Source organism: Mobula birostris, unplaced genomic scaffold, assembly GCF_030028105.1.
Source record: "Mobula birostris isolate sMobBir1 unplaced genomic scaffold, sMobBir1.hap1 scaffold_937, whole genome shotgun sequence".
Lineage (NCBI taxonomy): Eukaryota > Metazoa > Chordata > Chondrichthyes > Myliobatiformes > Myliobatidae > Mobula > Mobula birostris.
The window spans coordinates 41,784-69,299 of record NW_027278654.1 but is presented as its reverse complement, the minus strand read 5'-3'; the positions used below and the strand labels follow the sequence as shown (position 1 = coordinate 69,299).

At 55.9% G+C, this 27,516-nt stretch overlaps 1 protein-coding gene across 1 annotated transcript; it reads left to right on the top strand.

Moving 5' to 3' along the window:
* Positions 1-1,865: 1,865 nt before the first annotated feature.
* Positions 1,866-27,293, top strand: LOC140193846 (rap1 GTPase-activating protein 1-like). Its single transcript, XM_072251004.1, has 12 exons — positions 1,866-1,916; positions 2,679-2,732; positions 3,504-3,587; positions 10,442-10,542; positions 10,667-10,783; positions 12,925-13,114; positions 14,152-14,307; positions 15,122-15,193; positions 16,490-16,576; positions 17,109-17,243; positions 24,777-24,863; positions 27,222-27,293. The coding sequence occupies exons 1-12, from the start codon at positions 1,866-1,868 to the stop codon at positions 27,291-27,293; spliced, it is 1,206 nt and encodes a 401-aa protein (XP_072107105.1).
* The last annotated feature ends 223 nt before the right edge of the window (positions 27,294-27,516 follow it).

The following is a 27,516-nucleotide window of genomic DNA, read 5'->3' as shown; positions in this document are numbered from 1 at the left end:
TCTTTTTTAACATTTAAGAATAAATTGGACAGATACATGGATGGGAGGTGTATGGTCCGTGTGCAGGTCAGTGGGATTAGGCAGAAAATGGTTCGGCACAGCCAAGAAGGGCCAAAGGTCCTGTTTCTGTGCTGTGGTTTCTATGGTTCTAAAATTTGTGTGCCTGGTGACAGCAAATCCCATCCTTACAGTCCTGAAGCCAATAAAGCATGGACAAGATAGGAAACTTTCCAGCTTACATTGTAGGTGACATTTTAATTGACTCGAATTGTGAATTGAAATAATAAACGTAAGTATATTGAAAAAAATGGTGCGTGATGGGGAGATTTCGTGGTGATTTTCATGATCAGTAGCCAAAATTCATAAGATACACAAGGGGAGGTGCAACGAGACCTGGGTGTCATTATACACCAGTCATTGAAAGTGGGCATGCAGGTACAGCAGGCGGTGAAAAAGGCGAATGGTATGCTGGCATTTATAGCGAGAGGATTCGAGTACAGGAGCAGGGAGGTACTACTGCAGTTGTACAAGGCCTTGGTGAGACCACACCTGGAGTATTGTGTGCAGTTTTGGTCCCCTAATCCGAGGAAAGACATTCTTGCCATAGAGGGAGTACAAAGAAGGTTCACCAGATTGATTCCTGGGATGGCAGGACTTTCATGTGATGAAAGATTGGATGAACTGGGCTTGTACTCGTTGGAATTTAGAAGATTGAGGGGGGATCTGATTGAAACGTATAAAATCCTAAAGGGATTGGACAGGCTAGATGCAGGAAGATTGTTCCCGATGTTGGGGAAGTCCAGAACAAGGGGTCACAGTTTGAGGATAAAGGGGAAGCCTTTTAGGACCGAGATGAGGAAAAACTTCTTCACACAGAGAGTGGTGAATCTGTGGAATTCTCTGCCACAGGAAGCAGTTGAGGCCAGTTCATTGGCTATATTTAAGAGGAAGTTAGATATGGCTCTTGTGGCTAAAGGGATCAGGGGGTATGGAGGGAAGGCTGGTGCAGGGTTCTGAGTTGGATGATCAGCCATGATCGTACTGAATGGCGGTGCAGGCTCGAAGGGCCGAATGGCCTACTCCTGCACCTATTTTCTATGTTTCTATGTTTCTCCAGTACCATCGATGTTGAATCCAAGCTGACGAGAGATGCAAGTCAGGGCAGGACACGCTGTTACTCGTGCAGAAGGCTCCCCCTCCCCGCGGGGCCGATGAGCCCGGTGGAGCGGCAGAGACCCGTCGAGTTTGGCACCCCGGGGGTTGCCACTCGACCCGCGACCGCCTCAGGGAGACCGGCTCCGGACCTTTCCCCCAGGATCGACTCCCGAAGCCTTTCCCCGTGGGCGGGCCCAGCCGCAAGGCAGCGGGGGTCTGAGACCAGAGTTCTCCCCCTTTCCCCTGGACAAGCCCCGTCAAGGCCCGAAGCGACCGGCTCGAAGGCCCCTTTTGCCCCGTCTCCTGTCGGTAGAAACCGGTTCGGCCGGGGGCTAAACTACACGAGCCGGGCCTGGTTGTCAGCGGCTGACTGAGACGCACGCCTTTGGGAGCATTTAATGGGTAGTGGGAGCTTCAACCCCGCATTACTACCCCTCCCTCCACCGGCCGAAACTACCTCAAGGAACCCCTGAGGTGGTACTTGGAGTTAACCCCTGCGTGCGGCGGCTGTTGGGGCGTTAACCCCGGCGCTGGAGGTGCCTCCCTCCCCCCCCATCTCCACCCTCCCAGCGGGAACTTCCCCGGAATCAACCCCCCCCCACCCACCCACCCACGCTCCCGTCGCGGCCGGTCTTCAACCTACCGTCGGCGAACCGGTCTCCCGTTCCTCTCGTTCCCGCAGGACCAAAGCCGGGAGCTGCAGCGGGACGATGGCGGTGACCTCGGCGGCCGACAGCCCCACGGTCCTGCAGATGGCCAAGGTGGGTTCCGGGGTAGTGGGTGGGGAAGGAAGTGCGGAGGGCAAGGGCCGGACCGGGTTTCCGGCGTGCCGGACCGAGAGCGTGAAGTGTCGGATCCACCGTATCTCAGTCCCAAATTAGTAATCAGTCGCCGAACTGAACTGAACCATCTATCCACCCTCCGTTCCGCGTCTCTATCCGAGACCCTCTTACACACCCCTATCGTCTCTGTCCCCACCACCACCCCTGGTACCCACTTGCCCCCTCACCTCTCCTGTGAAATTACCCCCTCTCAACCCTCTGGTATTGGGCATTTACCCCGCCCCCCCGGAGGAGAAAGATCCCGGGAGAGCCCCTCGGAATGTTATACCCTCTGCCTGCGGGGGAAGATGCCGCTGAGCTGGAAAGAGCGCGGAGGGAGATTTACGAGGATGTCGCCGGGACTCGAGGGACTGAGTGACGGAGAGAGGTCGGGCAGGTTGGGGACTTTATTCCTTGGAGCGTAGGGGTGACCTTACAGAGGTGTGTAAAACCACGAGGGGCACAGATAGGGTGAGTGTGCACAGTCTTTTCCCCAGGGTCGGGGAATCGAGAACCAGAGGGCACAGGATTGAGGTGAGAGGGGGAGAGAGATTTAATAGGGACCCGAGGGGCTAGGCGGCCGGGGAAGGGGTAGACCAGGACTGCTGCCTCGGGCGACGGGGCTCGGAGTACGGGCGGAGGGAGTTCCAATCCGCGGCCCGCACGCTTCCCCCTAACGCCTCTGCCCTCTTCCCTCCGCAGTTCCTCAACGCGGGCCTCACGGTGGGGCGATTCAACCCGGTGCTGTGCGCTCAGGTAAGCCGGGGTGGGGGGGTGTGGGGGGGGGGTGAGAGGGAGGGAGGGCTTCACAGGGAGAGAGGCAGAAGGAATCAATGAGGAGGGGGTGAGGGGTGAGAGGTGGAGGGAGGGGGAAGAGGGAGACAGAGGGGGAGGGGCAGAGAGATGAGGAGAGAGAGAGAGTGAGAAAGGGGGGAAGAAAAGTAGAGAGAGGAAGGGAGTGAGAGAGGAAAGCAGAACAAGAGAGAATGAGGTAAGAGGGACAGAGTAGGAAAGGGAGGGGAAAGAGGGAGAGATAAAGACAGATAAACACACATAGGGAGAGACAGACAGATAGACAGAAATATAGAATCACAGTATTGATTTCTCCCTCCCCTCCCCTCACACTCCCCAATGCCTACCTCTCCCTGTCGCTCTCCCTCCCCATCCCCTACCCGTCTCCCCTTGTCTCCCTACTCCCCCCACCTCATATCGCCATCCTCCCCTCCCTCTCGCTCGCCGCCCTCCCACCCACTTCCCCCTCAAACCCCCTTCTCACTCCCCCTCTCCCCATCACACTCTCTCATCCCTCACCCTGCTTCTCTCCTCTCTCCCCCTCTCTCCCCCTCTCACCCCTCTCTCTCCCCTTCCCTCTCTCTCCACTCTCTCTCCCCACTCTCCCCTATCCCCCTCTCCCCTCTCTCCCTCTCTCCCCTCTCTCCCCCTCTCTCCCCTCTCCCCTCTCTCCCCTCTCTCCTCTCTCCCTCTCTCCCCCTCTCTCCCCTCTCTCCCCTCCCCCTCTCCATCCAGGCCTCCCGGCTGATCCTGGATTTTGATGAACACGTGATCACAAATAAATTCAAATTTGGCGTCATCTACCAGAAAGGGGGACATGTGTGTGTTCCTATAACACCCTGAGCCAGTTCGTTCCCAAACGCCGAGTAACTGCCCCAGTCTCATATCCCTCAGAAAGAGCGACAAGTCTGACCCCGGGAGTGCGTGATGGGACAGTGCGGAGGGAGATTCACTCTGTGTCTGATCCCGGGAGGGTGTGATGGGACGGTGCGGAGGGAGATTCACTCTGTGTCTGACCCCGGGAGTGTGTGATGGAACGGTGCGGAGGGAGATTCACTCTGTGTCTGACCCCGGGAGTGTGTGATGGGACGGTTTGGAGGGAGATTCACTCTGTGTCTGACCCCGGGAGTGTGTGATGGGACGGTGTGGAGGGAGATTCACTCTGTGCCTGACCCCGGGAGTGTGTGATGGGACGGTGTGGAGGGAGATTCACTCTGTGTCTGACCCCGGGAGTGTGTGATGGGACGGTGCGGAGGGAGATTCACTCTGTGTCTGACCCCGGGAGTGTGTGATGCGACGGTGCGGAGGGAGATTCACTCTGTGTCTGACCCCGGGAGTGTGTGATGGGACGGTGGGGAGCGAGATTCACTCTGTGTCTGACCCCGGGAGTTTGTGATGGGACAGTGTGGAGGGAGATTCACTCTGTGTCTGACCCCGGGAGTGTGTGATGCGACGGTGTGGAGGGAGATTCACTCTGTGTCTGACCCCGGGAGTTTGTGATGGGACAGTGTGGAGGGAGATTCACTCTGTGTCTGACCCCGGGAGTGTGTGATGGGACGGTGTGGAGGGAGATTCACTCTGTGTCTGACCCCGGGAGTGTGTGATGGGACGGTGTGGAGGGAGATTCACTCTGTGTCTGGCCCCAGGAGTGCGCGATATGACGGTGTGGAGGGAGATTCACTCTGTGTCTGGCCCCAGGAGTGCGCGATGGGACGGTGTGGAGGGAGATTCACTCTGTGTCTGACCCCGGGAGTGTGTGATGGGACGGTGTGGAGGGAGATTCACTCTGTGTCTGACCCTGCAAGTGTGTGATGGGACGGTGTGGAAGGAGATTCACTCTGTGTCTGACCCCGGGAGTGTGTGATGGGACGGTGTGGAGGGAGATTCACTCTGTCTCTGACCCCGGGAGTGTGTGATGGGACGGTGTGGAGGGAGATTCACTCTGTGTCTGGCCCCAGGAGTGCGCGATGGGACGGTGTGGAGGGAGATTCACTCTGTGTCTGATCCCGGGAGGGTGTGATGGGACGGTGCGGAGGGAGATTCACTCTGTGTCTGACCCCGGGAGTGTGTGATGGGACGGTGTGGAGGGAGATTCACTCTGTGTCTGACCCTGCAAGTGTGTGATGGGACGGTGTGGAGGGAGATTCACTCTGTGTCTGACCCCGGGAGTGTGTGATGGGACGGTGTGGAGGGAGATTCACTCTGTCTCTGACCCCGGGAGTGTGTGATGGGACGGTGTGGAGGGAGATTCACTCTGTGTCTGGCCCCAGGAGTGCGCGATGGGACGGTGTGGAGGGAGATTCACTCTGTGTCTGATCCCGGGAGGGTGTGATGGGACGGTGCGGAGGGAGATTCACTCTGTGTCTGACCCCGGGAGTGTGTGATGGGACGGTGCGGAGGGAGATTCACTCTGTGTCTGACCCCGGGAGGGTGTGATGGGACGGTGCGGAGGGAGATTCACTCTGTGTCTGACCCCGGGAGTGCGTGATGGGACGGTGCGGTGGGAGATTCACTCTGTGTCTGATCCCGGGAGGGTGTGATGGGACGGTGTGGAGGGAGATTCACTCTGTGTCTGACCCCGGGAGGGTGTGATGGGACGGTGCTGAGGGAGATTCACTCTGTGTCTGACCCCGGGAGTGCGTGATGGGACAGTGCGGAGGGAGATTCACTCTGTGTCTGATCCCGGGAGGGTGTGATGGGACGGTGCGGAGGGAGATTCACTCTGTGTCTGACCCCGGGAGTGTGTGATGGAACGGTGCGGAGGGAGATTCACTCTGTGTCTGACCCCGGGAGTGTGTGATGGGACGGTGTGGGGGGAGCTTCACTCTGTTTCTGACCCCGGGAGTGTGTGATGGGACGGTGTGGAGGGAGATTCACTCTGTGTCTGATCCCGGGAGGGTGTGATGGGACGGTGTGGAGGGAGATTCACTCTGTGTTTGACCCCGGGAGTGTGTGATGGGACGGTGTGGAGGGAGATTCACTCTGTCTCTGACCCCGGGACTGTGTGATGGGACGGTGCGGAGGGAGATTCACTCTGTTTCTGACCCCGGGAGTGTGTGATGGGACGGTGGGGAGCGAGATTCACTCTGTGTCTGACCCCGGGAGTGTGTGATGGGACGGTGTGGAGGGAGATTCACTCTGTGTCTGTCCCCGGGAGTGTGTGATGGGACGGTGCGGAGGGAGATTCACTCTGTGTCTGACCCCGGCAGTGTGTGATGGGACGGTGTGGAGGGAGATTCACTCTGTGTCTGACCCTGCAAGTGTGTGATGGGACGGTGTGGAGGGAGATTCACTCTGTGTCTGACCCCGGGAGTGTGTGATGGGACGGTGTGGAGGGAGATTCACTCTGTCTCTGACCCCGGGAGTGCGTGATGGGACGGTGTGGAGGGAGATTCACTCTGTGTCTGGCCCCAGGAGTGCGCGATGGGACGGTGTGGAGGGAGATTCACTCTGTGTCTGACCCCGGGAGTGTGTGATGGGACGGTGTGGAGGGAGATTCACTCTGTGTCTGACCCTGCAAGTGTGTGATGGGACGGTGTGGAAGGAGATTCACTCTGTGTCTGACCCCGGGAGTGTGTGATGGGACGGTGTGGAGGGAGATTCACTCTGTCTCTGACCCCGGGAGTGTGTGATGGGACGGTGTGGAGGGAGATTCACTCTGTGTCTGGCCCCAGGAGTGCGCGATGGGACGGTGTGGAGGGAGATTCACTCTGTGTCTGATCCCGGGAGGGTGTGATGGGACGGTGCGGAGGGAGATTCACTCTGTGTCTGACCCCGGGAGTGTGTGATGGGACGGTGCGGAGGGAGATTCACTCTGTGTCTGACCCCGGGAGGGTGTGATGGGACGGTGCGGAGGGAGATTCACTCTGTGTCTGACCCCGGGAGTGCGTGATGGGACGGTGCGGTGGGAGATTCACTCTGTGTCTGATCCCGGGAGGGTGTGATGGGACGGTGTGGAGGGAGATTCACTCTGTGTCTGACCCCGGGAGGGTGTGATGGGACGGTGCTGAGGGAGATTCACTCTGTGTCTGACCCCGGGAGTGCGTGATGGGACGGTGCGGAGGGAGATTCACTCTGTGTCTGATCCCGGGAGGGTGTGATGGGACGGTGTGGAGGGAGATTCACTCTGTGTCTGACCCCGGGAGTGTGTGATGGGACGGTGTGGAGGGAGATTCACTCTGTGTCTGACCCCGGGAGTGTGTGATGGGACGGTTTGGAGGGAGATTCACTCTGTGTCTGACCCCGGGAGGGTGTGATGGGACGGTGTGGAGGGAGATTCACTCTGTGCCTGACCCCGGGAGTGTGTGATGGGACGGTGTGGAGGGAGATTCACTCTGTGTCTGACCCCGGGAGTGCGTGATGGGACAGTGCGGAGGGAGATTCACTCTGTGTCTGATCCCGGGAGGGTGTGATGGGACGGTGCGGAGGGAGATTCACTCTGTGTCTGACCCCGGGAGTGTGTGATGCGACGGTGCGGAGGGAGATTCACTCTGTGTCTGACCCCGGGAGTTTGTGATGGGACAGTGTGGAGGGAGATTCACTCTGTGTCTGACCCCGGGAGTGTGTGATGCGACGGTGCGGAGGGAGATTCACTCTGTGTCTGACCCCGGGAGTTTGTGATGGGACAGTGTGGAGGGAGATTCACTCTGTGTCTGACCCCGGGAGTGTGTGATGGGACGGTGTGGAGGGAGATTCACTCTGTCTCTGACCCCGGGAGTGTGTGATGGGACGGTGTGGAGGGAGATTCACTCTGTGTCTGGCCCCAGGAGTGCGCGATATGACGGTGTGGAGGGAGATTCACTCTGTGTCTGATCCCGGGAGGGTGTGATGGGACGGTGCGGAGGGAGATTCACTCTGTGTCTGACCCCGGGAGTGTGTGATGGGACGGTGTGGAGGGAGATTCACTCTGTGTCTGACCCCGGGAGTGTGTGATGGGACGGTGCACAGGGAGATTCACTCTGTGTCTGACGACGGGAGTGTGTGATGCGACGGTGCGGAGGGAGATTCACTCTGTGTCTGACCCCGGGAGTGTGTGATGGGACGGTGTGGAGGGAGATTCACTCTGTGTCTGACCCCGGGAGTGTGTGATGGGACGGTGCGGAGGGAGATTCACTCTGTGTCTGTCCCCGGGAGTGTGTGATGGGACGGTGCGGAGGGAGATTCACTCTGTGTCTGACCCCGGGAGTGTGTGATGGGACGGTGTGGAGGGAGATTCACTCTGTGTCTGACCCTGCAAGTGTGTGATGGGACGGTGTGGAGGGAGATTCACTCTGTGTCTGACCCCGGGAGTGTGTGATGGGACGGTGTGGAGGGAGATTCACTCTGTCTCTGACCCCGGGAGTGTGTGATGGGACGGTGTGGAGGGAGATTCACTCTGTGTCTGGCCCCAGGAGTGCGCGATGGGACGGTGTGGAGGGAGATTCACTCTGTGTCTGATCCCGGGAGGGTGTGATGGGACGGTGCGGAGGGAGATTCACTCTGTGTCTGACCCCGGGAGTGTGTGATGGGACGGTGCGGAGGGAGATTCACTCTGTGTCTGACCCCGGGAGGGTGTGATGGGACGGTGCGGAGGGAGATTCACTCTGTGTCTGACCCCGGGAGTGCGCGATGGGACGGTGCGGTGGGAGATTCACTCTGTGTCTGATCCCGGGAGGGTGTGATGGGACGGTGTGGAGGGAGATTCACTCTGTGTCTGACCCCGGGAGGGTGTGATGGGACGGTGCTGAGGGAGATTCACTCTGTGTCTGACCCCGGGAGTGCGTGATGGGACGGTGCGGAGGGAGATTCACTCTGTGTCTGATCCCGGGAGGGTGTGATGGGACGGTGTGGAGGGAGATTCACTCTGTGTCTGACCCCGGGAGTGTGTGATGGGACGGTGTGGAGGGAGATTCACTCTGTCTCTGACCCCGGGACTGTGTGATGGGACGGTGCGGAGGGAGATTCACTCTGTTTCTGACCCCGGGAGTGTGTGATGGGACGGTGGGGAGCGAGATTCACTCTGTGTCTGACCCCGGGAGTGTGTGATGGGACGGTGTGGAGGGAGATTCACTCTGTGTCTGACCCCGGGAGTGTGTGATGGGACGGTGTGGAGGGAGATTCACTCTGTGTCTGATCCCGGGAGGGTGTGATGGGACGGTGTGGAGGGAGATTCACTCTGTGTCTGACCCCGGGAGTGTGTGATGGGATGGTGTGGAGGGAGATTCACTCTGTCTCTGACCCCGGGACTGTGTGATGGGACGGTGCGGAGGGAGATTCACTCTGTTTCTGACCCCGGGAGTGTGTGATGGGACGGTGGGGAGCGAGATTCACTCTGTGTCTGACCCCGGGAGTGTGTGATGGGACGGTGTGGAGGGAGATTCACTCTGTGTCTGACCCCGGGAGTGTGTGATGGGACGGTGTGGAGGGAGATTCACTCTGTGTCTGACCCCGGGAGTGTGTGATGGGACGGTGCGGAGGGAGATTCACTCTGTGTCTGTCCCCGGGAGTGTGTGATGGGACGGTGCGGAGGGAGATTCACTCTGTGTCTGACCCCGGGAGTGTGTGATGGGACGGTGTGGAGGGAGATTCACTCTGTGTCTGACCCTGCAAGTGTGTGATGGGACGGTGTGGAGGGAGATTCACTCTGTGTCTGACCCCGGGAGTGTGTGATGGGACGGTGTGGAGGGAGATTCACTCTGTCTCTGACCCCGGGAGTGTGTGATGGGACGGTGTGGAGGGAGATTCACTCTGTGTCTGGCCCCAGGAGTGCGCGATGGGACGGTGTGGAGGGAGATTCACTCTGTGTCTGATCCCGGGAGGGTGTGATGGGACGGTGCGGAGGGAGATTCACTCTGTGTCTGACCCCGGGAGTGTGTGATGGGACGGTGCGGAGGGAGATTCACTCTGTGTCTGACCCCGGGAGTGTGTGATGGAACGGTGCGGAGGGAGATTCACTCTGTGTCTGACCCCGGGAGTGTGTGATGGGACGGTGTGGGGGGAGCTTCACTCTTTTTCTGACCCCGGGAGTGTGTGATGGGACGGTGTGGAGGGAGATTCACTCTGTGTCTGATCCCGGAGGGTGTGATGGGACGGTGTGGAGGGAGATTCACTCTGTGTCTGACCCCGGGAGTGTGTGATGGGACGGTGTGGAGGGAGATTCACTCTGTCTCTGACCCCGGGACTGTGTGATGGGACGGTGCGGAGGGAGATTCACTCTGTTTCTGACCCGGGAGTGTGATGGGACGGTGGGAGCGAGATCACTCTGTGTCTGACCCGGGAGTGTGTGATGGGACGGTGTGGAGGGAGATTCACTCTGTGTCTGACCCCGGGAGTGTGTGATGGGACGGTGTGGAGGGAGATTCACTCTGTGTCTGATCCCGGGGAGGGTGTGATGGGACGGTGTGGAGGGAGATTCACTCTGTGTCTGACCCCGGGAGTGTGTGATGGGACGTGTGGAGGGAGATTCACTCTGTCTCTGACCCCGGGACTGTGTGATGGGACGGTGCGGAGGGAGATTCACTCTGTTTCTGACCCCGGGAGTGTTGTGATGGGACGGTGGGGAGCGAGATTCACTCTGTGTCTGACCCCGGCGAGTGTGTGATGGGACGGTGTGGAGGGAGATTCACTCTGTGTCTGACCCCGGGAGTGTGTGATGGGACGGTGTGGAGGGAGATTCACTCTGTGTCTGACCCCAGGTGTCTGAGGAGGACATATTCAGCAACAATGAGGAAAGTGCTGAGTTCCAGGAATTCCTTCACCTTCTGGGCGATCGGATCCAACTTCAGAATTTTATGGGGTGAGTAATTATCTCTCTCTTAGTAACCCCCGGGTGTGGGTGGGACAGGGATGGGGGAGGGGGGGACCCATGTCCAACTTCACCACCCTTCCCTTAATCCATCTCCTTCTGTGCCCCTTTCCAGGTTTCGAGGAGGGTTGGACACCAGCTTCGGCCAGACCGGGTCAGAGTCCGTTTATACGCAATACCAGGGCAACGAGGTTATGTTCCACGTCCTGCACGATGTTGCCCTTCACCGAGGGTGACCCCAGCAGGTCTGAACAGTGGCGAGTGTCAAGGGACAGGGGGGCCTCGGTGTACGGGGGTGGACACACACCGTGACCAGTGGGGAGTGTCGAGGGACAGGGGGATCCTGGTGTACGAGGATGGGACACACACACCGTGACCGGTGGGGAGTGTCGATGGACAGGGGGACCTCGTTGTACGAGGGGTAGGACACACACCGATACCGGTGGGGAGTGTCGAGGGACAGGGGATCCTGGTGTATGAGGGTAGGACACACACACTGTGACCGGTGGGGAGAGTCGAGGGACAGCAGGGCCTCAGTTTACAGGGGTGGGACGCACACTGGTGAACGGTGGGGAGAGTCGAGGGACCAGGGGATCCTGGTGTATGAGGGTAGGACACACACACGGTGACCGGTGGGGAGAGTCGAGGGACAGAGGGTACCTCGGTGTACGAGGGTAGGACACACACTGTGAATGGTGGGGAGAGTCGAGGGACAGGGGGACCTTGGTGTACGAGGGTCGGACACACACCGTGACCGGTGGGGAGAGTCGAGGGACAGAGGGGACCTTGGTGTACGAGGGTAGGATACACACCGTGACCGGTGGGGAGAGTCGAGGGTCAGGGGGACCTCGGTGTGTGAGGGTCAGACACTCACCGTGACCGGTGGGGAGAGTGTCGAGGGACAGGGGGACCTCGGTGTACGAGGGTAGGACACACACACCGTGACCGGTGGGGAGAGTCGAGGGACAGGGGGATCGGTGTACGAGGGTAGGACACACACTGTGAATGGTGGGGAGAGTCGAGGGACAGGGGGACCTTGGTGTACGAGGGTCGGACACACACCGTGACCGGTGGGGAGAGTCGAGGGACAGAGGGGACCTCAGTGTACGAGGGTCGGACACACACACCGTGACCGGTGGGGAGAGTGTCGAGGGACAGAGGGACCTTGGTGTACGAGGGTAGGATACACACCGTGACCGGTGGGGAGAGTCGAGGGTCAGGGGGACCTCGGTGTACGAGGGTCAGACACTCACCGTGACCGGTGGGGAGAGAGTCGAGGGTCAGGGGGACCTCAGTGTACGAGAGTCGGACACACACCGTGACCGGTGGGGAGAGTCGAGGGACAGAGGGACCTCGGTGTGTGAGGCTGGGACACACACACACCGTGACCGGTGGGGAGTGTCGAGGGACAGGGAGACCTCGGTGTGTGAGGCTGGGACACACTCACCGTGACCGGTGGGGAGTGTCGAGGGACAGGGGACCTCGGTGTACGAGGGTAGGACACACACTGTGAATGGTGGGGAGAGTCGAGGGACAGGGGGACCTTGGTGTACGAGGGTCGGACACACACCGTGACCGGTGGGGAGAGTGTCGAGGGACAGGGGGACCTCGGTGTACGAGGGTAGGATACACACCGTGACTGGTGGGGAGTGTCAAGGGACAGGGGGACCTCGGTGTGTGAGGGAGGGACACACACCGTGACCGGTGGGGAGAGTCGAGGGACAGAGGGTACCTCGGTGTACGAGGGTAGGACACACACTGTGACCGGTGGGGAGAGTCGAGGGACAGTGGGACCTTGCTGTAGGAGGGTGGGACACACAACATGACTGGTGGGGAGTGTCGAGGGATAGAGGGACCTCGGTGTACGAGGGTAGGATACACACCGTGAATGGAGGGGTGGGTCGAGGGACAGAGGGACCTCGGTGTACGCGGACAGGACACACACTGTGACCGGTGGGGAGTGTCGAGGGACAGTGGGACCTCGCTGTAAGAGGGTGGGACACACAACATGACTGGTGGGGAGTGTCGAGGGATAGAGGGACCTCGGTGTACGAGGGTAGGATACACACCGTGAATGGAGAGGTGGGTCGAGGGACAGGGGGACCTCGGTGTAGGAGGGTGGGACACACACCATGAACGGTGGGGAGTGTCGAGGGACAGGGGGGCCTCGGTGTACGAGGGTAGGATACACACCGTGAATGGAGGGGTGGGTCGAGAGACAGAGGGACCTCGGTGTACGAGGGTAGGACACACACCGTGAATGGAGGGGTGGGTCGAGGGACAGAGGGACCTCGGTGTACGCGGACAGGACGCACACACACACACACACACACCATTCGAAGGCCTGTGATGTACGAACGCCCGCAGGCTCAGGGGAGGACGTCCGTGGGGGCAAGGGGGAGCCGTGAAATCAGAGCCGCTGGTGTTCCAGCGGCTAGCAGCGGCCAAAGGTCGAAGCCCAAAGGTTGACCGGGAGCCTGATCGGCGACATTTGTGGGCGGCCTGGGCATATTCTTGGATGCGTTGGTTGCTCTTCAAGACGGGAGGATCGCAGCGAATGGCGGTGCTGGCTCGAAGGGCCGAATGGCCTACTCCTGCACCTATTGTCTGTTGTCTGTTAAAGCATAGGACACATTTCACCTTGTGTCTCAATGTAGATAGATCCAAATGGGAACATTTTCACGTTACGCGTCAATAATTTGGGACGAGGGAATGTGAGTGATGTGAGGGTGTTGATGAAGCAGGGGCTCAGCAGAAAGACTCGGACGGATTAGGAGAATGGAGTGGGAGATGAAAGACGGTGTTGGGAAGCCTGTGGTCATACACCTTGGTGGAAGGGATAAAACAGTTGACAGTTTCCTAAACAGGGAGGTGCAGAGGGACTTGGGAGTCCTTGTGCAAGATTCCCTGAAGGTTAACTTGCAGGTCGAGTCGGTGGTGAGGAGGGCAAATTCAATGTTAGCATTCATTTCAAGAGGTCGAGAATACAAGAGCAGGGATATGATGTCGAGTCTTCATAAGGCACTAGTGAGGCCTCACCTTGAGTATTGTGAACAGTTTTGGGCCCCTCGCCTTAGAAAAGATATGCTTCATTGGGGACGGTCTGGAGGAGGTTCACAAGGATGATTCCGGGAATGAAAGGGTTATCATACGAGGAATGTTTGATGGCTCTGGCTCTGTACTCGCTGGAATTCAGAAGGATGCGGGGGTGGGGATCTCACTGAAACCTTTCGAATGTAAAAAGGCCGACACAGAGTAGATGTGAAGAGGATGTTTCCCGTGGTGGGGGAGTCTAGGACACGAGGGCATAGGGGGTGTCCATTTAAAACAGAGATGTGGAGGACTTTCTTTCGCCAGAGGGTGCTGAATTGGTGGAATTTGTTGCCACGGGCAGCTGTGGAGGCCGGGTCGTTGGGTGTGTTTAAGGCAGAGATTCATAGGTTCTCGATTGGACGAAGGTTACGTTGAAATGGCTGGGGAGTGGGGCTGAGGAGGAGGGAAAAAACGATCAGCCATGATTGAATGGCGGGGCAGATTCGATGGGCTGAATAGCTTCTATTTATCATGGTTATGAATCCGGACCGCTTCTGTTCCAAACAGCTGCAGAGGAAGAGACACATCGGAAACGACATCGTGGCTCTAATATTCCAGGACGAGGAGGCTGTCTTCAGCCCAGAGATGGTGATGTCCAACTTTCTCCACGCCTACGTCGTGGTGCGAGCGGAGAGCGCAGGCACAGGAGAGAGAGTCTACAGGGTGAGTGTGACCTTCGTTTCAATCGCTCGGCCTCTCCAACTCTCAGGGGGAGATATGTACACTGACCGGTGTCTCTCAGTCCCTCTCTCTCAGAGGCAGATCTGTACACTGACCGGTGTCTCTCAGTCCCTCTCTCTCAGGGGAGAGATCTGTACACTGACCGGTGTCTCTCAGTCCCTCTCTCTCAGAGGGAGATCTGTACACTGACCGGTGTCTCTCTGTCCCTCTCTCTCAGGGGGAGATCTGTACACTGACCGGTGTCTCTCAGTCCCTCTCTCTCAGGGAGAGATCTGTACACTGACCGGTGTCTCTCAGTCCCTCTCTCTCAGAGGGAGATCTGTACACTGACCGGTGTCTCTCAGTCCCTCTCTCTCAGGGGAGAGATCTGTACACTGACCGGTGTCTCTCAGTCCCTCTCTCTCAGGGGGAGATCTGTACACTGACCGGTGTCTCTCAGTCCCTCTCTCTCAGGGGGAGATCTGTACACTGACCGGTGTCTCTCGGTCCCTCTCTCTCAGGGGGAGATCTGTACACTGACCGGTGTCTGTCAGTCCCTCTCTCTCAGGGGGAGATCTGTACAGTGACCGGTGTCTCTCAGGAGGAGATCTGTACACTGACCGGTGTCTCTCGGTCCCTCTCTCTCAGGGGGAGATCTGTACACTGACCGGTGTCTCTCAGTCCCTCTCTCTCAGGGGGAGATCTGTACACTGACCGGTGTCTCTCAGTCCCTCTCTCTCTCAGGGTGAGACCCGTCCCGTTTCTCAGCCTCTCTCTCCGCTTCCAACACGCACTAACATCTGACTACCTTTCTCAGGTCTCTGTCACGGCCCGCGACGGCGTACCCTGGTTCGGACCCGCGCTCCCTAATCCTGCCGTCTTCCCCGAGGTACGGTGTTTGAGCAATATAGTCTCTGATCGAGACATCAGGTATAGAAGCTGCTCGGCCCCTCTAGTGTAGTCCTACCCCTGTTCCCGCCCTGCTTTCCCACGTCAGTCCAAGCCACTCCCCTCCTGTCAACGTGATTCTTAAATGTCTTTAATCTGCCGGCTTCAAGCTCTGCCCCTTCCAACTCGTTCCTTCTACAGACACCCTCTGGGGTTAAAAGTTTCCCCTTGGCTACCGGGTGAATCTTTCCCCTCTCACCGTGAATATATTCCCCCTAGTTTTGAACTGTGGAGTAGACTGCCGTCTTCCACCTTATCTCGTTATCAGTTTGGTCACTCCCCGCGCTCTGAGGGATAAAGTCCCCAACCTGCCCGACCTCTCTCCGTAACTCAGTCTCGGCGACATCCTCGTGAATCTCCCTCCGCACTCTTTCCAGCTCAGCGGCATCTTTCCCACAGCGGGGCGACCAAAACCGAACACCGTACTCCCAGTGCGGCCTCACCGACGTCTCGTACGACTGGGACGTGACCCTCCGACTCCCGTACTCAGTGTCCTGACTGATGAAGTGTCGAACGCCTTCTTCACCGTCCCGTCTACCTGTGACTCCACTTTCAGGGAACCGTGTCCCCGTACCCCTGGGTCCCTCTGTTCCACAACGCTCCCCGGGGTCCCCGTCTACCCGTGATCCCACTGTCGGGGAACCGTGTCCCCGTACCCCTGGGTCCCTCTGTTCCACAACGCTCCCCGGGGTCCCCGTCTACCCGTGACCCCACTTTCGGGGAACCGTGTCCCCGTACCCCCGGGTCCCTCTGTTCCACAACGCTCCCCGGGGTCCCCGTCTACCCGTGACCCCACTGTCGGGGAACCGTGTCCCCGTACCCCCGTGTCCCTCTGTTCCACAACGCTCCCCGGGGTCCCCGTCTACCCGTGACCCCACTTTCGGGGAACCGTGTCCCCGTACCCCCGTGTCCCTCTGTTCCACGACGCTCCCCGGGGTCCCCGTCTACCCGTGACCCCACTTTCGGGGAACCGTGTCCCCGTACCCCCGTGTCCCTCTGTTCCACGACGCTCCCCGGGGTCCCCGTCTACCCGTGACCCCACTTTCGGGGAACCGTGTCCCCGTACCCCCGGGTCCCTCTGTTCCACGACGCTCCCCGGGGTCCCCGTCTACCCGTGACCCCACTGTCGGGGAACCGTGTCCCCGTACCCCTGGGTCCCTCTGTTCCACGACGCTCCCCCCCATATCTCTCTCTCTCTCCCCACCCCTCACTCATTCACTTTCTGGCTCTGCCTCAGGGACCGGAGTTCCGCGAGTTCCTGTTGACGAAACTGATCAATGCGGAGTACAGCAGTTACCGATCGGAGAGGTTCTCAGCGCTGGAGGTAGGACCTCTGCGGCCTTCCAGCCAGGAAAGCCGTTCGGCCCGTCTGCTCTCTGCTGACCCACGTCCCCTCCCGAGCCGGTCACCTCCCCCCCCGCCGCCCGCATTTGTCCCGTATCCCTCTAAAGGTTTCCTATCTGTGTCCCTGTCCCACTGTCGTTAATGTGCCTGCCTCGACTACTTCTTCTGGGTGAAAAAGTTGCCCCTCGGGTCCCCATTAAATCTCTCTCCCGTCTCACCTCAAACCTGTGCCCTCTGGTTGTCGATTCCCCGACCCTGGGGAAAAGACTGTGCACACTCACCCTATCTGTGCCCCTCGTGGTTTTACACACCTCTGTAAGGTCACCCCTACGCTCCAAGGAATAAAGTCCCCAACCTGCCCGACCTCTCTCCGTAACTCAGTCCCTCGAGTCCCGGCGACATCCTCGTGAATCTCCCAGCGACGCGCAGCCCGTCCTGCTAACCTGCTCATCCGGGCCCCCCCGCCGCCCCCGGTCCCTTCGGCCCGTCTCTCTCTCTCTGTGTTTGCCCAGGAGCGAACGAGGGGCACGGTACTGGGGAACCTGTGCCGGGAGCTGGACGAGAGGACGCGGGCCATGATGGGGTCCGAGCACGGGCTGGAGGAGAGGGCCGACGGCGCCGAGCGCGGCTTCCTCGAGAACTTCAAGGTGGGAATTGGGGAGAGAGAGGGGCGGGAGTGGGGGTGAGGGGCGTGACTGGAGGAGAGGGGAGTGGGGGAGTGGGTAGAGAGAGCGCGGGTAGGCGGAGGGGAGACATTGGGGAAAGGGGTGGGGAGAGAGATGGGGAGACATGGAGGACAGTCGCGGGAGTGGGAGTAGAGAGAGAGGGGTTTATATATAGAATAACAGATCCCTGGGAATGGGTTACAGGCTGGGATCTAATCCAGGGGTTCGGGGGGGTTTATGTATAGAATAACAGATCCCCAGGAGTGAGTTACAGGCTGGGATCTAATCCAGGGGTTGGGGGGGGGGGGGTTATATATAGAATAACAGATCCCTGGGGTGGGTTACAGGCTGGGAACTAATCCAGGAGTTCGGGGGGGGGTGTTATATATAGAATAACAGATCCCCAGGAGTGAGTTACAGGCTGGGATCTAATCCAGGGGTTGGGGGGGGGGTTATATATAGAATAACAGATCCCTGGGGTGGGTTACAGGCTGGGATCTAATCCAGGGGTTCGGGGGGGGGGGTTATATATAGAATAACAGATCCCCGGGAGTGGGTTACAGGCTGGGATCTAATCCAGGGGTTCGGGGGGGGGTTATATATAGAATAACAGATCCCTGGGGGTGGGTTACAGACTGGGATCTAATCCAGGGGTTCAGGGGTTTATATATAGAATAACAGGTCTCTGGGAGTGAGTTACAGGCTGGGATCTAATCCAGGGGTTCGGGGGGGGGTGGTTATATATAGAATAACAGATCCCTGGGGGTGGGTTACAGGCTGGGATCTAATCCAGGGGTTCAGGGGTTTATATATAGAATAACAGGTCTCTGGGAGTGGGTTACAGGCTGGGGTCTAATCAAGGGGTTCGGGGGGGGTATATATAGAATAACAGATCCCCGGCAGTGGGTTACAGACTGGGATCTAATCCAGGGGTTTGTGGGGGTTATATATAGAATAACAGATCCCCGGGAGTGGGTTACGGACTGGGATCTAATCCAGGGGATTGTGGGGGTTATATATAGAATAACAGATCCCCGGGAGTGGGTTACAGGCTGGGATCTAATCCAGGGGTTCGGGGGGGGTGTTATATATAGAATAACAGATCCCCAGGAGTGGGTTACAGGCTGGGATCTAATCCAGGGGTTGGGGGGGGGTTATATATAGAATAACAGATCCCCGGCAATGGGTTACAGGCTGGGATCTAATCCAGGGGTTCGGGGGGGGGGGTTGTTATATATAGAATAACAGATCCCCGGGAGTGGTTTACAGGCTGGGATCTAATCCAGGGGTTTAGGGGGGTTATATATATAATAACAGATCTCTGGGAGTGGGTTACAGGCTGGGATCTAATCCAGGGGTTTGGGGGGTTTATATATAGAATAACAGATCTCTGGGAGTGGGTTACAGGCTGGGATCTAGACCAGGAGTTTGGGGGGGGGGGTTATATATAGAATAACAGGTCTCTGGGAGTGGGTTACAGACTGGAATCTAATCCAGGGGTTTGTGGGGGGTTGTATATAGAATAACAGATCTCCAGGAGTGGGTTACAGGCTGGGATCTAATCAAAGGGTTCGGGGGGGGCGGTGTTATATATACAATAACAGATCTCCGGGAGTGGGTTACAGGCTGGGATCTAATCCAGGGGTTGGGGGGGTGTTATATATAGAATAACAGATCCCCAGGAGTGGGTTACAGGCTGGGATCTAATCCAGGGGTTGGGCGGGGGTTGTTATATATAGAATAACAGAAATCCGGGAGTGGGTTACAGGCTGGGATCTAATCCAGGGGTTGGGGGGGTGTTATATATAGAATAACAGATCCCCAGGAGTGGGTTACAGGCTGGGATCTAATCCAGGGGTTCGGGGGGGGGGGTTTATATATAGAATAACAGATCCCTGGGGTGGGTTACAGGCTGGGATCTAATCCAGGGGTTGGGGGGGGTTATATATAGAATAACAGATCTCCGGGAATGGGTTACAGTCTGGGATCTAATCCAGAGGTTCAGGGGTTTATATATAGAATAACTGATCCCCGGGAGTGGGTTACAGGCTGGGATCTAATCAAGGGGTCCGGGTGGGGGGTATATATAGAATAACAGATCCCCGGGAGTGGTTTACAGGCTGGGATCTAATCCAGGGGTTTAGGGGGGTTATATATAGAATAACAGATCTCTGGGAGTGGGTTACAGGCTGGGATCTAATCCAGGGGTTCGGGGGGAGATTATATATAGAATAACAGATCCCTGGGGGTGGGTTACAGGCTGGGATCTAATCCAGGGGTTCAGGGGTTTATATATAGAATAACAGGTCTCTGGGGGTGGGTTACAGGCTGGGATCTAATCCATGGGTTCAGGGGGTTTATATATAGAATAACAGATCCCCGGGAGTGGTTTACAGACTGGGATCTAATCCAGGAGTTCGGGGGGGGGGGGGTTATATATACAATAACAGATCTCCAGGAGTGGGTTACAGACTGGGATCTAATTCAGGGGTTTGTGGGGGTTATATATAGAATAACAGATCTCTGGGAGTGGGTTACAGGCTGGGATCTAATCCAGGGGTTCGGGGGGGGGGTGGTTATACATAGAATAACAGATTCCTGGGGATGGGTTATAGGCTGGGATCTAATCTAGGGGTTCAGGGGGGGGGGTTATATATAGAATAACAGATCCCCCGGAGTGGGTTACAGGCTGGGATCTAATCCAGAGTTTCGGGGGGTTTATATATAGAATAACAGGTCCCCGGGAGCAGGTTATAGGCTGGGATCTAATGTAGGGGTTCAGGGGGTTTATATATAGAATAACAGATTTCTCAGGAGTGGGTTATAGGCTGGGATCTAATCCGGGGGTTCAGGGGGATTTATATGTAGAATAACAGATCCCCGGGAGTGGGTTACAGGCTGTGATGTATTCCAGGGGTTCGGAGGGTTAATATAGAGAATTACAGATCTCTAGCAGTGGTTTGCAGGCAAGGATTTAATCCAGGGGTTTGTGGGGTTTACATATGGACTAACAGATCCCCGGGTGTGGGTTACAGACTGGGATCTAATCCAGAAGTTCGGGAAGGCGGTTTATATATAGAATAACAGATCCCTGGGAATGGGTTGCAGGCTGGGATCTAATCCAGGTGTTCAGGGGGTTTATATATAGAATAACAGATCCCGGGAGTGGGTTACAGGCTGGGATCTAATCCAGGTGTTCGGGGGGTTTATATATAGAATAACAGATCCCCGGGAGTGGGTTACAGACTGCGATCTAATCCAGGGGTTTGGGGGTGTTTATATATAGAATAACAGATCCCCGGGAGTGGGTTACAGACTGGGATCTAATCCAGGGGTTCGGGAAGTTTATATATAGAATAACAGATCCCTGGGAGTCGGTTACAGGCTGGGATCTAACCCAGGGGTTCAGGGGATTTATACATAGAATAACAGATCCCTGGGAGTGGGTTACAGGCTGGGATCTAATCCAGGGGTTTGGGGGGATTTATATATAGAATAACAGATCACTGGGAGTGGGGTTGCAGGCTGGGATCTAATCCAGGGGTTCGGGAAGTTTATATATAGAATAACAGATCCCTGGGAGTGGGTTACAGGCTGGGATCTAACCCAGGGGTTCAGGGGATTTATACATAGAATAACAGATCCCTGGGAGTGGGTTACAGGCTGGGATCTAATCCAGGGGTTTGGGGGGATTTATATATAGAATAACAGATCACTGGGAGTGGGTTGCAGGCTGGGATCTAACCTGGAGATTTGGGGGTTCATAAGACCATAAGATATAGGAGCAGAATTAGGCCATTTGGCCCATTGAGTCTTCTCCGATATTCAATCATGGCCGATCCTTTGTTTCTCCTATCGATCCTAGTCCCCAGTCTTCACCCTGTAACCTTTGATGCCATGTCCAATCGAGAACCTATCAATCTCTGCCTTAAATACACCCAACAATCTGGCCTCCACAGCTGCCTGTGGCAACAAATTCCACAAATTCACCACCGTTTGGCTGAAGAAATTTCTCTACATCTCTGTTTCGAAAGGGTGCCCCTCTATCCTGAGGCTGTGCCCTCTTGTCCTAGACTCCCCCACCATGGGAAACATCCTTTCCACATCTACTCTGCCTGGGCCTTTCAGCATTCTAAAGGTTTCAATGAGATCCTCCCTCATCCTCTGAATTCCAGTGAGTACGGACCCAGAGGAATCAAACGTTCCTCGTATGATAACCCTTTCATTCCTGGAATCATCCTTGTGAACCTCCTCTGGACCCTCTCCAACGCCAGCACATCTTTTACAAGATGAGGGGCCCAAAACCGTTCACAATACTCAAGGTGAGGCCTCACCTGTGTCTTATAAAGACTCAACATCACATCCCTGCTTTTGTACTCTAGACCTCTTGAAATGAATGCTAACATTGAATTTGCCTTCCTCACCACTGACTCAATTTGCAAGTTAATCTTCAGGGTGTTCTGCACAAGGACTCCCAAGTCCCTTTCAATCTCAGATTTTTGGATTTTCTTCCTGTTTAGAAAATAGTCCACACATTTATTTCTACTATCAAAGTGCACGACCATGCATTTTCCAACATTGTACTTCATTTGCCACTTTCTTGCCCATTCTCCTAATCTGCCTAAGTCGTTCTGCATCCTACCTGTTTCCTCAACACTACCTGCCCCTCCACCAATCTTCATATCATCTGCAAATTTGGCAACACAGCCATCTATTCCATCATCTCTATCATTATCTAAATCATTAATATGCATCATAAAAGGAAGTGGTCCCAACACTGACCCCTGCGGAACACCATTAGTCACTGGCAGCCAACCAGAAAAAGGTCCTTTTATCCCCACTCACTGTCTCCTACCGATTAGCCAATGCTCTAACCATGTCAGTAACTTTCCTGTAATAGGCTCTTAACTTGCTAAGCAGCCTGATGTGTGGCACCTTGTCAAAGGCCTTCTGAAAGTCCAAATATACAACATCCACTGCACCCCCTTTATCTATCCTACCTAAAAGAATTCCAATAGGTTCGTCAGGCGGGATTTTCCCTGAAGGAAACCATGCTGACTTTGTCCTATCTTGTCCTGTGTCACCAAGTACTCCATCAGCTCATCCTTAACAATTGACTCTAACATCTTCCCAACTACTGAGATTAGGAGAACTGGTGTATAATTTCCTTTCTTCTGTCTTTCTAAAAGAGTAGAGTAACATTTGAAATTCTCCAGACATCTGGAGCCACGCCAGAGTTCAATGATATTTGAAAGATCATTTCTAATGTCACCACAATCTCCAACGTTACCTCTTTCAGAACCCTAGGGTGCAGTTCATCTGGTCCGGGTGACTTATGTACCTTTAGGTCTTTCAGCATTTTGAGCACCTTCTCGCTTGTAACAGTAACTGCACCCACTTCTCTTCCTTCACCCACTACAACATCAGGCACACTGCTCGTGTCTTCCACAGTGAAGACTGATGCAAAATACTCATTTAGTTCATCTGCCATCTCCTTGTCTCCTGTTATTATTTCTCCGACCTCATTTTCTAGCGGTCCTATATCCGCTCTCACCTCTCTTTAATATTTACATACTTGAAAAAGCTTTTACTATCCACTTTGACATTGTTTGCTAGCTTAATTTCATATTTCATCTTTTCCCTCCTGATGATTCTTTTAGCTGCCCCCTGTAGGTTTTTAAAAATTTCCCAATCCCTTATCTTCCTACTAATTTTTGCTTTGTTGTATGCCCTCTCTTTTGCTTTCACAATGGCTTTGACTTCCCTTGGCTGTACTATTTTACCATTTGAGTATTTCTTCATTTTTGGAATACACATGTCCTGCACCTTCCTCATTTTCCCCAGAAACTCAAGCCATTCCTGCCAGCATCTCCTTCCAATTTACTTTGGCCAACTCCTCTCTCATACCACTGTAATTTCCTTTATTCCACTGAAATACTGCTACACAAGACTTTAGTTTCTCCCTATCAGATTTCAAGTTGAACTCAATCATGTTGTGATCACTGGTTCCTAAGAGTTATTTTACCTTAGGCTCTCTAATCACTTCTGGTTCATTACATAACACCCAATCCAGTATAGCTGATCCCCGAGTAGGCTCAACGACAAACTGCTCTAAAAAGCCATCTCTTAGGCATTCAACAAACTCACTCTCTTGAGGTCCATCACCAGCCTGATCACCGGCTCCTCGGGGTTCCTTTACCTTAAGCTCCCGAATCGTTTCCCTAAACTAATCCAGGGTTTTGGGGGTTTATATATAGAATAACAGACCCCTGGGGGTGGGTTACAGGCTGGGATCTAATGCAGAGTTTGGAGGTGCTGGCTTAATGGTAACAACGAAGATGCTTTTAGGCATTTACAGAGTGAAGTGGGCTGACCAGTGGCAAATGCAGTTTAATTTGGATAAGTGCGAGCTGTCGTATTTCAGGGAGACAGACCTGGGTGGGACTTCTCAGAGTGAACTGGAGGGACCCTGGGGAGTGTCGTAGAACAGAGGGACCCGGGGTACCGGGACACGGTTCCCCGAAAGTGGAGTCACGGGTGGACAGGGACCTTGAGGGGTGTTGTAGAACAGATGGACCCAGGGGTACGGGGACACGGTTCCCTGAAAGTAGAGTCTCAGGTAGACAGGGACCCCGGGGAGTGTTGTGGAACAGAGGGACCCAGGGGTACAGGGACACGGTTCCCCGAAAGTGGAGACAGAGGTAGACAGGGACCCCAGGGAGTGTTGTGGAACAGGGGGACCCAGGGGTACGGGGACACGGTTCCCCGAAAGTGGAGTCACGGGTAGATGGGACGGTGAAGAAGGCGTTCGACACGCTGGCCTTCATCAGTCAGGACATTGAGTACGGGAGTCGGGGGTCATGTCCCAGTTGTACGAGACGTCGGTGAGGCCGCACTGGGAGTACGGTGTTCGGTTTTGGTCGTCCCGCTGTAGGAAAGATGCCGCTGAGCTGGAAAGAGTGCAGAGGGAGATTTATGAGGATGGCGCCGGGACTCGAGGGACTGAGTTACGGAGAGAGGTCGGGCAGGTTGGGACTTTATTCCTTGGAGTGTAGGGGTGACCTTACAGAGGTGTGTAAAACCACGAGGGGCACAGATAGGGTGAGTGTGCACAGTCTTTTCCCCAGGGTCGGGAATCGAGAACCAGAGAGCACAGGTTTAAGGTGAGACGGGGAGAGAGATTTAATAGGGACCCGAGGGGCAACTTTTTCACCCAGAGGGTGGTCTGTCTGTGGAAGGAGCTGCCGGAGGGAGTGGTCGAGGCAGGTACATTAACGACACTCAGACAGGGACACGGACAGGAAAGGTTTAGAGGGATACCGGGGCAAACCGGGAGGGAGGGTGGTAATGGTTAAAGTGGGGATGTCGGGGCAGCACGGAGCAGATGGGCCGAACTCTGTGCCTTCCGCCGCAAATCCCGGTCTTGCGCCCATCCCCGTCCCCGGTTCGCGACGCGGAGCGGCCAGCCGGCTGTAAACTCGCACCCCCCCCCCCCCCCACCCCTTGTCTCGGCAGAGAGCGATTCGCGGACGAAGTCACTCGTTCGAAACAGTCGGGGTGCAATCGCGCCGGAACGCGGGGGGCGACGGCAGTCAAGGCCAGGTAGGCCCGGGGGGAGGGAGTTGCTGGGGTGGGTGTGTGGGGGGGGGGGGAGTGTCAGTGACGGGTGGGGTGAGGAAGAGTGGGTGACCGCGGAGAGCACCCCGGGGGGGGGGGATTCAATGGGTGGGGAAAGTGTCCGCAATGGGGTGGGTGAATTTGATGGGTGGGGGAGGGGGGAGGGGAGAGAGAGCAATCGTTTTTTTTTTGCAGAGGGCGATTTTTAACCCTCTGATCCCCAGTGACATCGACGCAGACGGGAGCCTGTGTGCCCAATCCCTCCCCCCCCCCACCCTCCCCACTCCCCCCCCCCACACACACACAGACACACTCCCAAAGACGCCGACCAGCTCGGTGTCTTTGGCGTTTGATTTGTCGGGACCCCATTCCGTGGGGCTGACGCCAAGCCCCTCCCGGTAGGGAGGGTGAGGAGGGAGCCCCTCTCCCTCCCAGCGGTCCGCGAGGCCGTCAGACCTCGGAGCAGAATTAGGCTGTTCGGCCCGTCCAGGCGGACCGACTATCCCTCTCGGCTCCAATTCTCCCGACTAGTCCGCCCTCCGGCTAAAGAAAACCCCTCCCCCGTCTCCCGTCCGAAACGGGCACCGCCCTCCCGTCCGCTCTGAGCCTGTGCCCCCCCGGCCCCGGTCTCACCCACCGCAGGAAGCATCCACTCAACCAGGGCCTCGTCACTATTCGGACCGCACGACCCCATTTACACCGGTGGTGCACAAGTGGAGCAGGTCGAAAGCTTTAAATTCCTCGGGGTCAGTATCACAAATGACCTGACTTGGTCCAACCAAGCAGAGTTCACTGCCAAGAAGGCCCACCAGCGCCTTTACTTCCTGAGAAAACTAAAGAAATTTGGCCTGTCCCCTAAAACCCTCACTAATTTTTATAGATGCACCGTAGAAAGCATTCTCCTAGGGTGCATCACACCCTGGTATGGAAGTTGTCCTGTCCAAGACCGGAAGAAGCTGCAGAAGATCGTGAACACGGCCCAGCACATCACACAAACCAATCTTCCGTCCATGGACTCAGTTTACACCGCACGCCGTCGGAGCAGTGCTGCCAGGATAATCAAGGACACTACCCACCCAAGCAACACACTTTTCATCCCTCTTCCCTCCGGGAGAAGGCTCAGGAGCTGGAAGACTCGTACGGCCAGATTTGGGAACAGCTCCTCAGTCATAGTCATAGTCACACTTTATTGATCCCGGGGGAAACTGGTTTTGGTTACAGTTGCACCATAAATAATAAATAGTAATAAAACCATAAATAGTTAAATAGTAATATGTAAATTACGCCAGTAAATTATGAAATAAGTCCTGGACCAGCCTATCGGCTCAGGGTGTCTGACCCTCCAAGGGAGGAGTTGTAAAGTTTGATGGCCACAGGCAGGAATGACTTCCTATGACGCTCTGTGCTGCATCTCGGTGGAATGAGTCTCTGGCTGAATGTACTCCTGTGCCCCCCCAGTACATTATGTAGTGGATGGGAGACATTGTCCATGATGGCATGCAACTTGGACAGCTTCCTCTTTTCAGACACCACCGTGAGAGAGTCCAGTTCCATCCCCACAACATCACTGGCCTTACGAATGAGTTTGTTGATTCTGTTGGTGTCTGCTACCCTCAGCCTGCTGCCCCAGCACACAACAGCAAACATGATCACACTGGCCACCACAGACTCGTAGAACATCCTCAGCATTGTCCGGCAGATGTTAAAGGACCTCAGTCTCCTCAGGAAATAGAGACGGCTCTGACCCTTCTTGTAGGCAGCCTCAGTGTTCTTAGACCAGTCCAGTTTATTGTCAATTCGTATCCCCAGGTATTTGTAATCCTCCACCATGTCCACACCAACCCCCTAGATGGAAACAGGGGTCACCGGTACCTTAGCTCTCCTCAGGTCTACCACCAGCTCCTTAGTCTTTTTCACATTAAGCTGCAGATAATTCTGCTCACATCATGTGACAAAGTTTGCTACCGTAGCCCTGTACTCAGTCTCATCTCCCTTGCTGATGCATCCAACTATGGCAGAGTCATCCGAAAACTTCTGAAGATGACAAGACTCTGTGCAGTAGTTGAAGTCCGAGGTGTAAATGGTGAAGAGAGAGGGAGACAAGACAGTCCCATCTGTGATAAGACTGCTGAATGGATCCTGACCCGGATCTGGGCCGTACCCTCCAAATATCCGGACCTGTCTCACGGCTATTTTTCTGCACTACCTTACTTTCCTTATTTTCTATTTATGATTTATAATTTAAATTTTTACTATTTACTATCGATTGCAGTCCAGGGAGCAGGAAGCGCAGAATCAAATAGTGCTGTGATGATTGTACGCTCCAGTATCAATTGTTTGAAGTATAAAGTATCATTCCCGGAGTCACCCTTGTCAACGCCCTCTCGGCCCCTCTCCAACGCCCCCGCACGCTGAGGCCGACGATACTCCGCTCTCACACACGTTTCACCTCTCCCCACTCTCAGGGGGCGAAGCCCGCCGAGCCGCCGGGACACGGAGCAGGGATGCCGGAATCCGGGCCCGGAGGCCAGCGGCCTGCTTGAGTGACCCAGGTAGGAGGAAGTGTGTGTGCGCGTGTGTGTGCGTGTGTGTGTGTGTGTGTCCATCCATTAACTCACCGAAGGCAGAGAGGACGCGG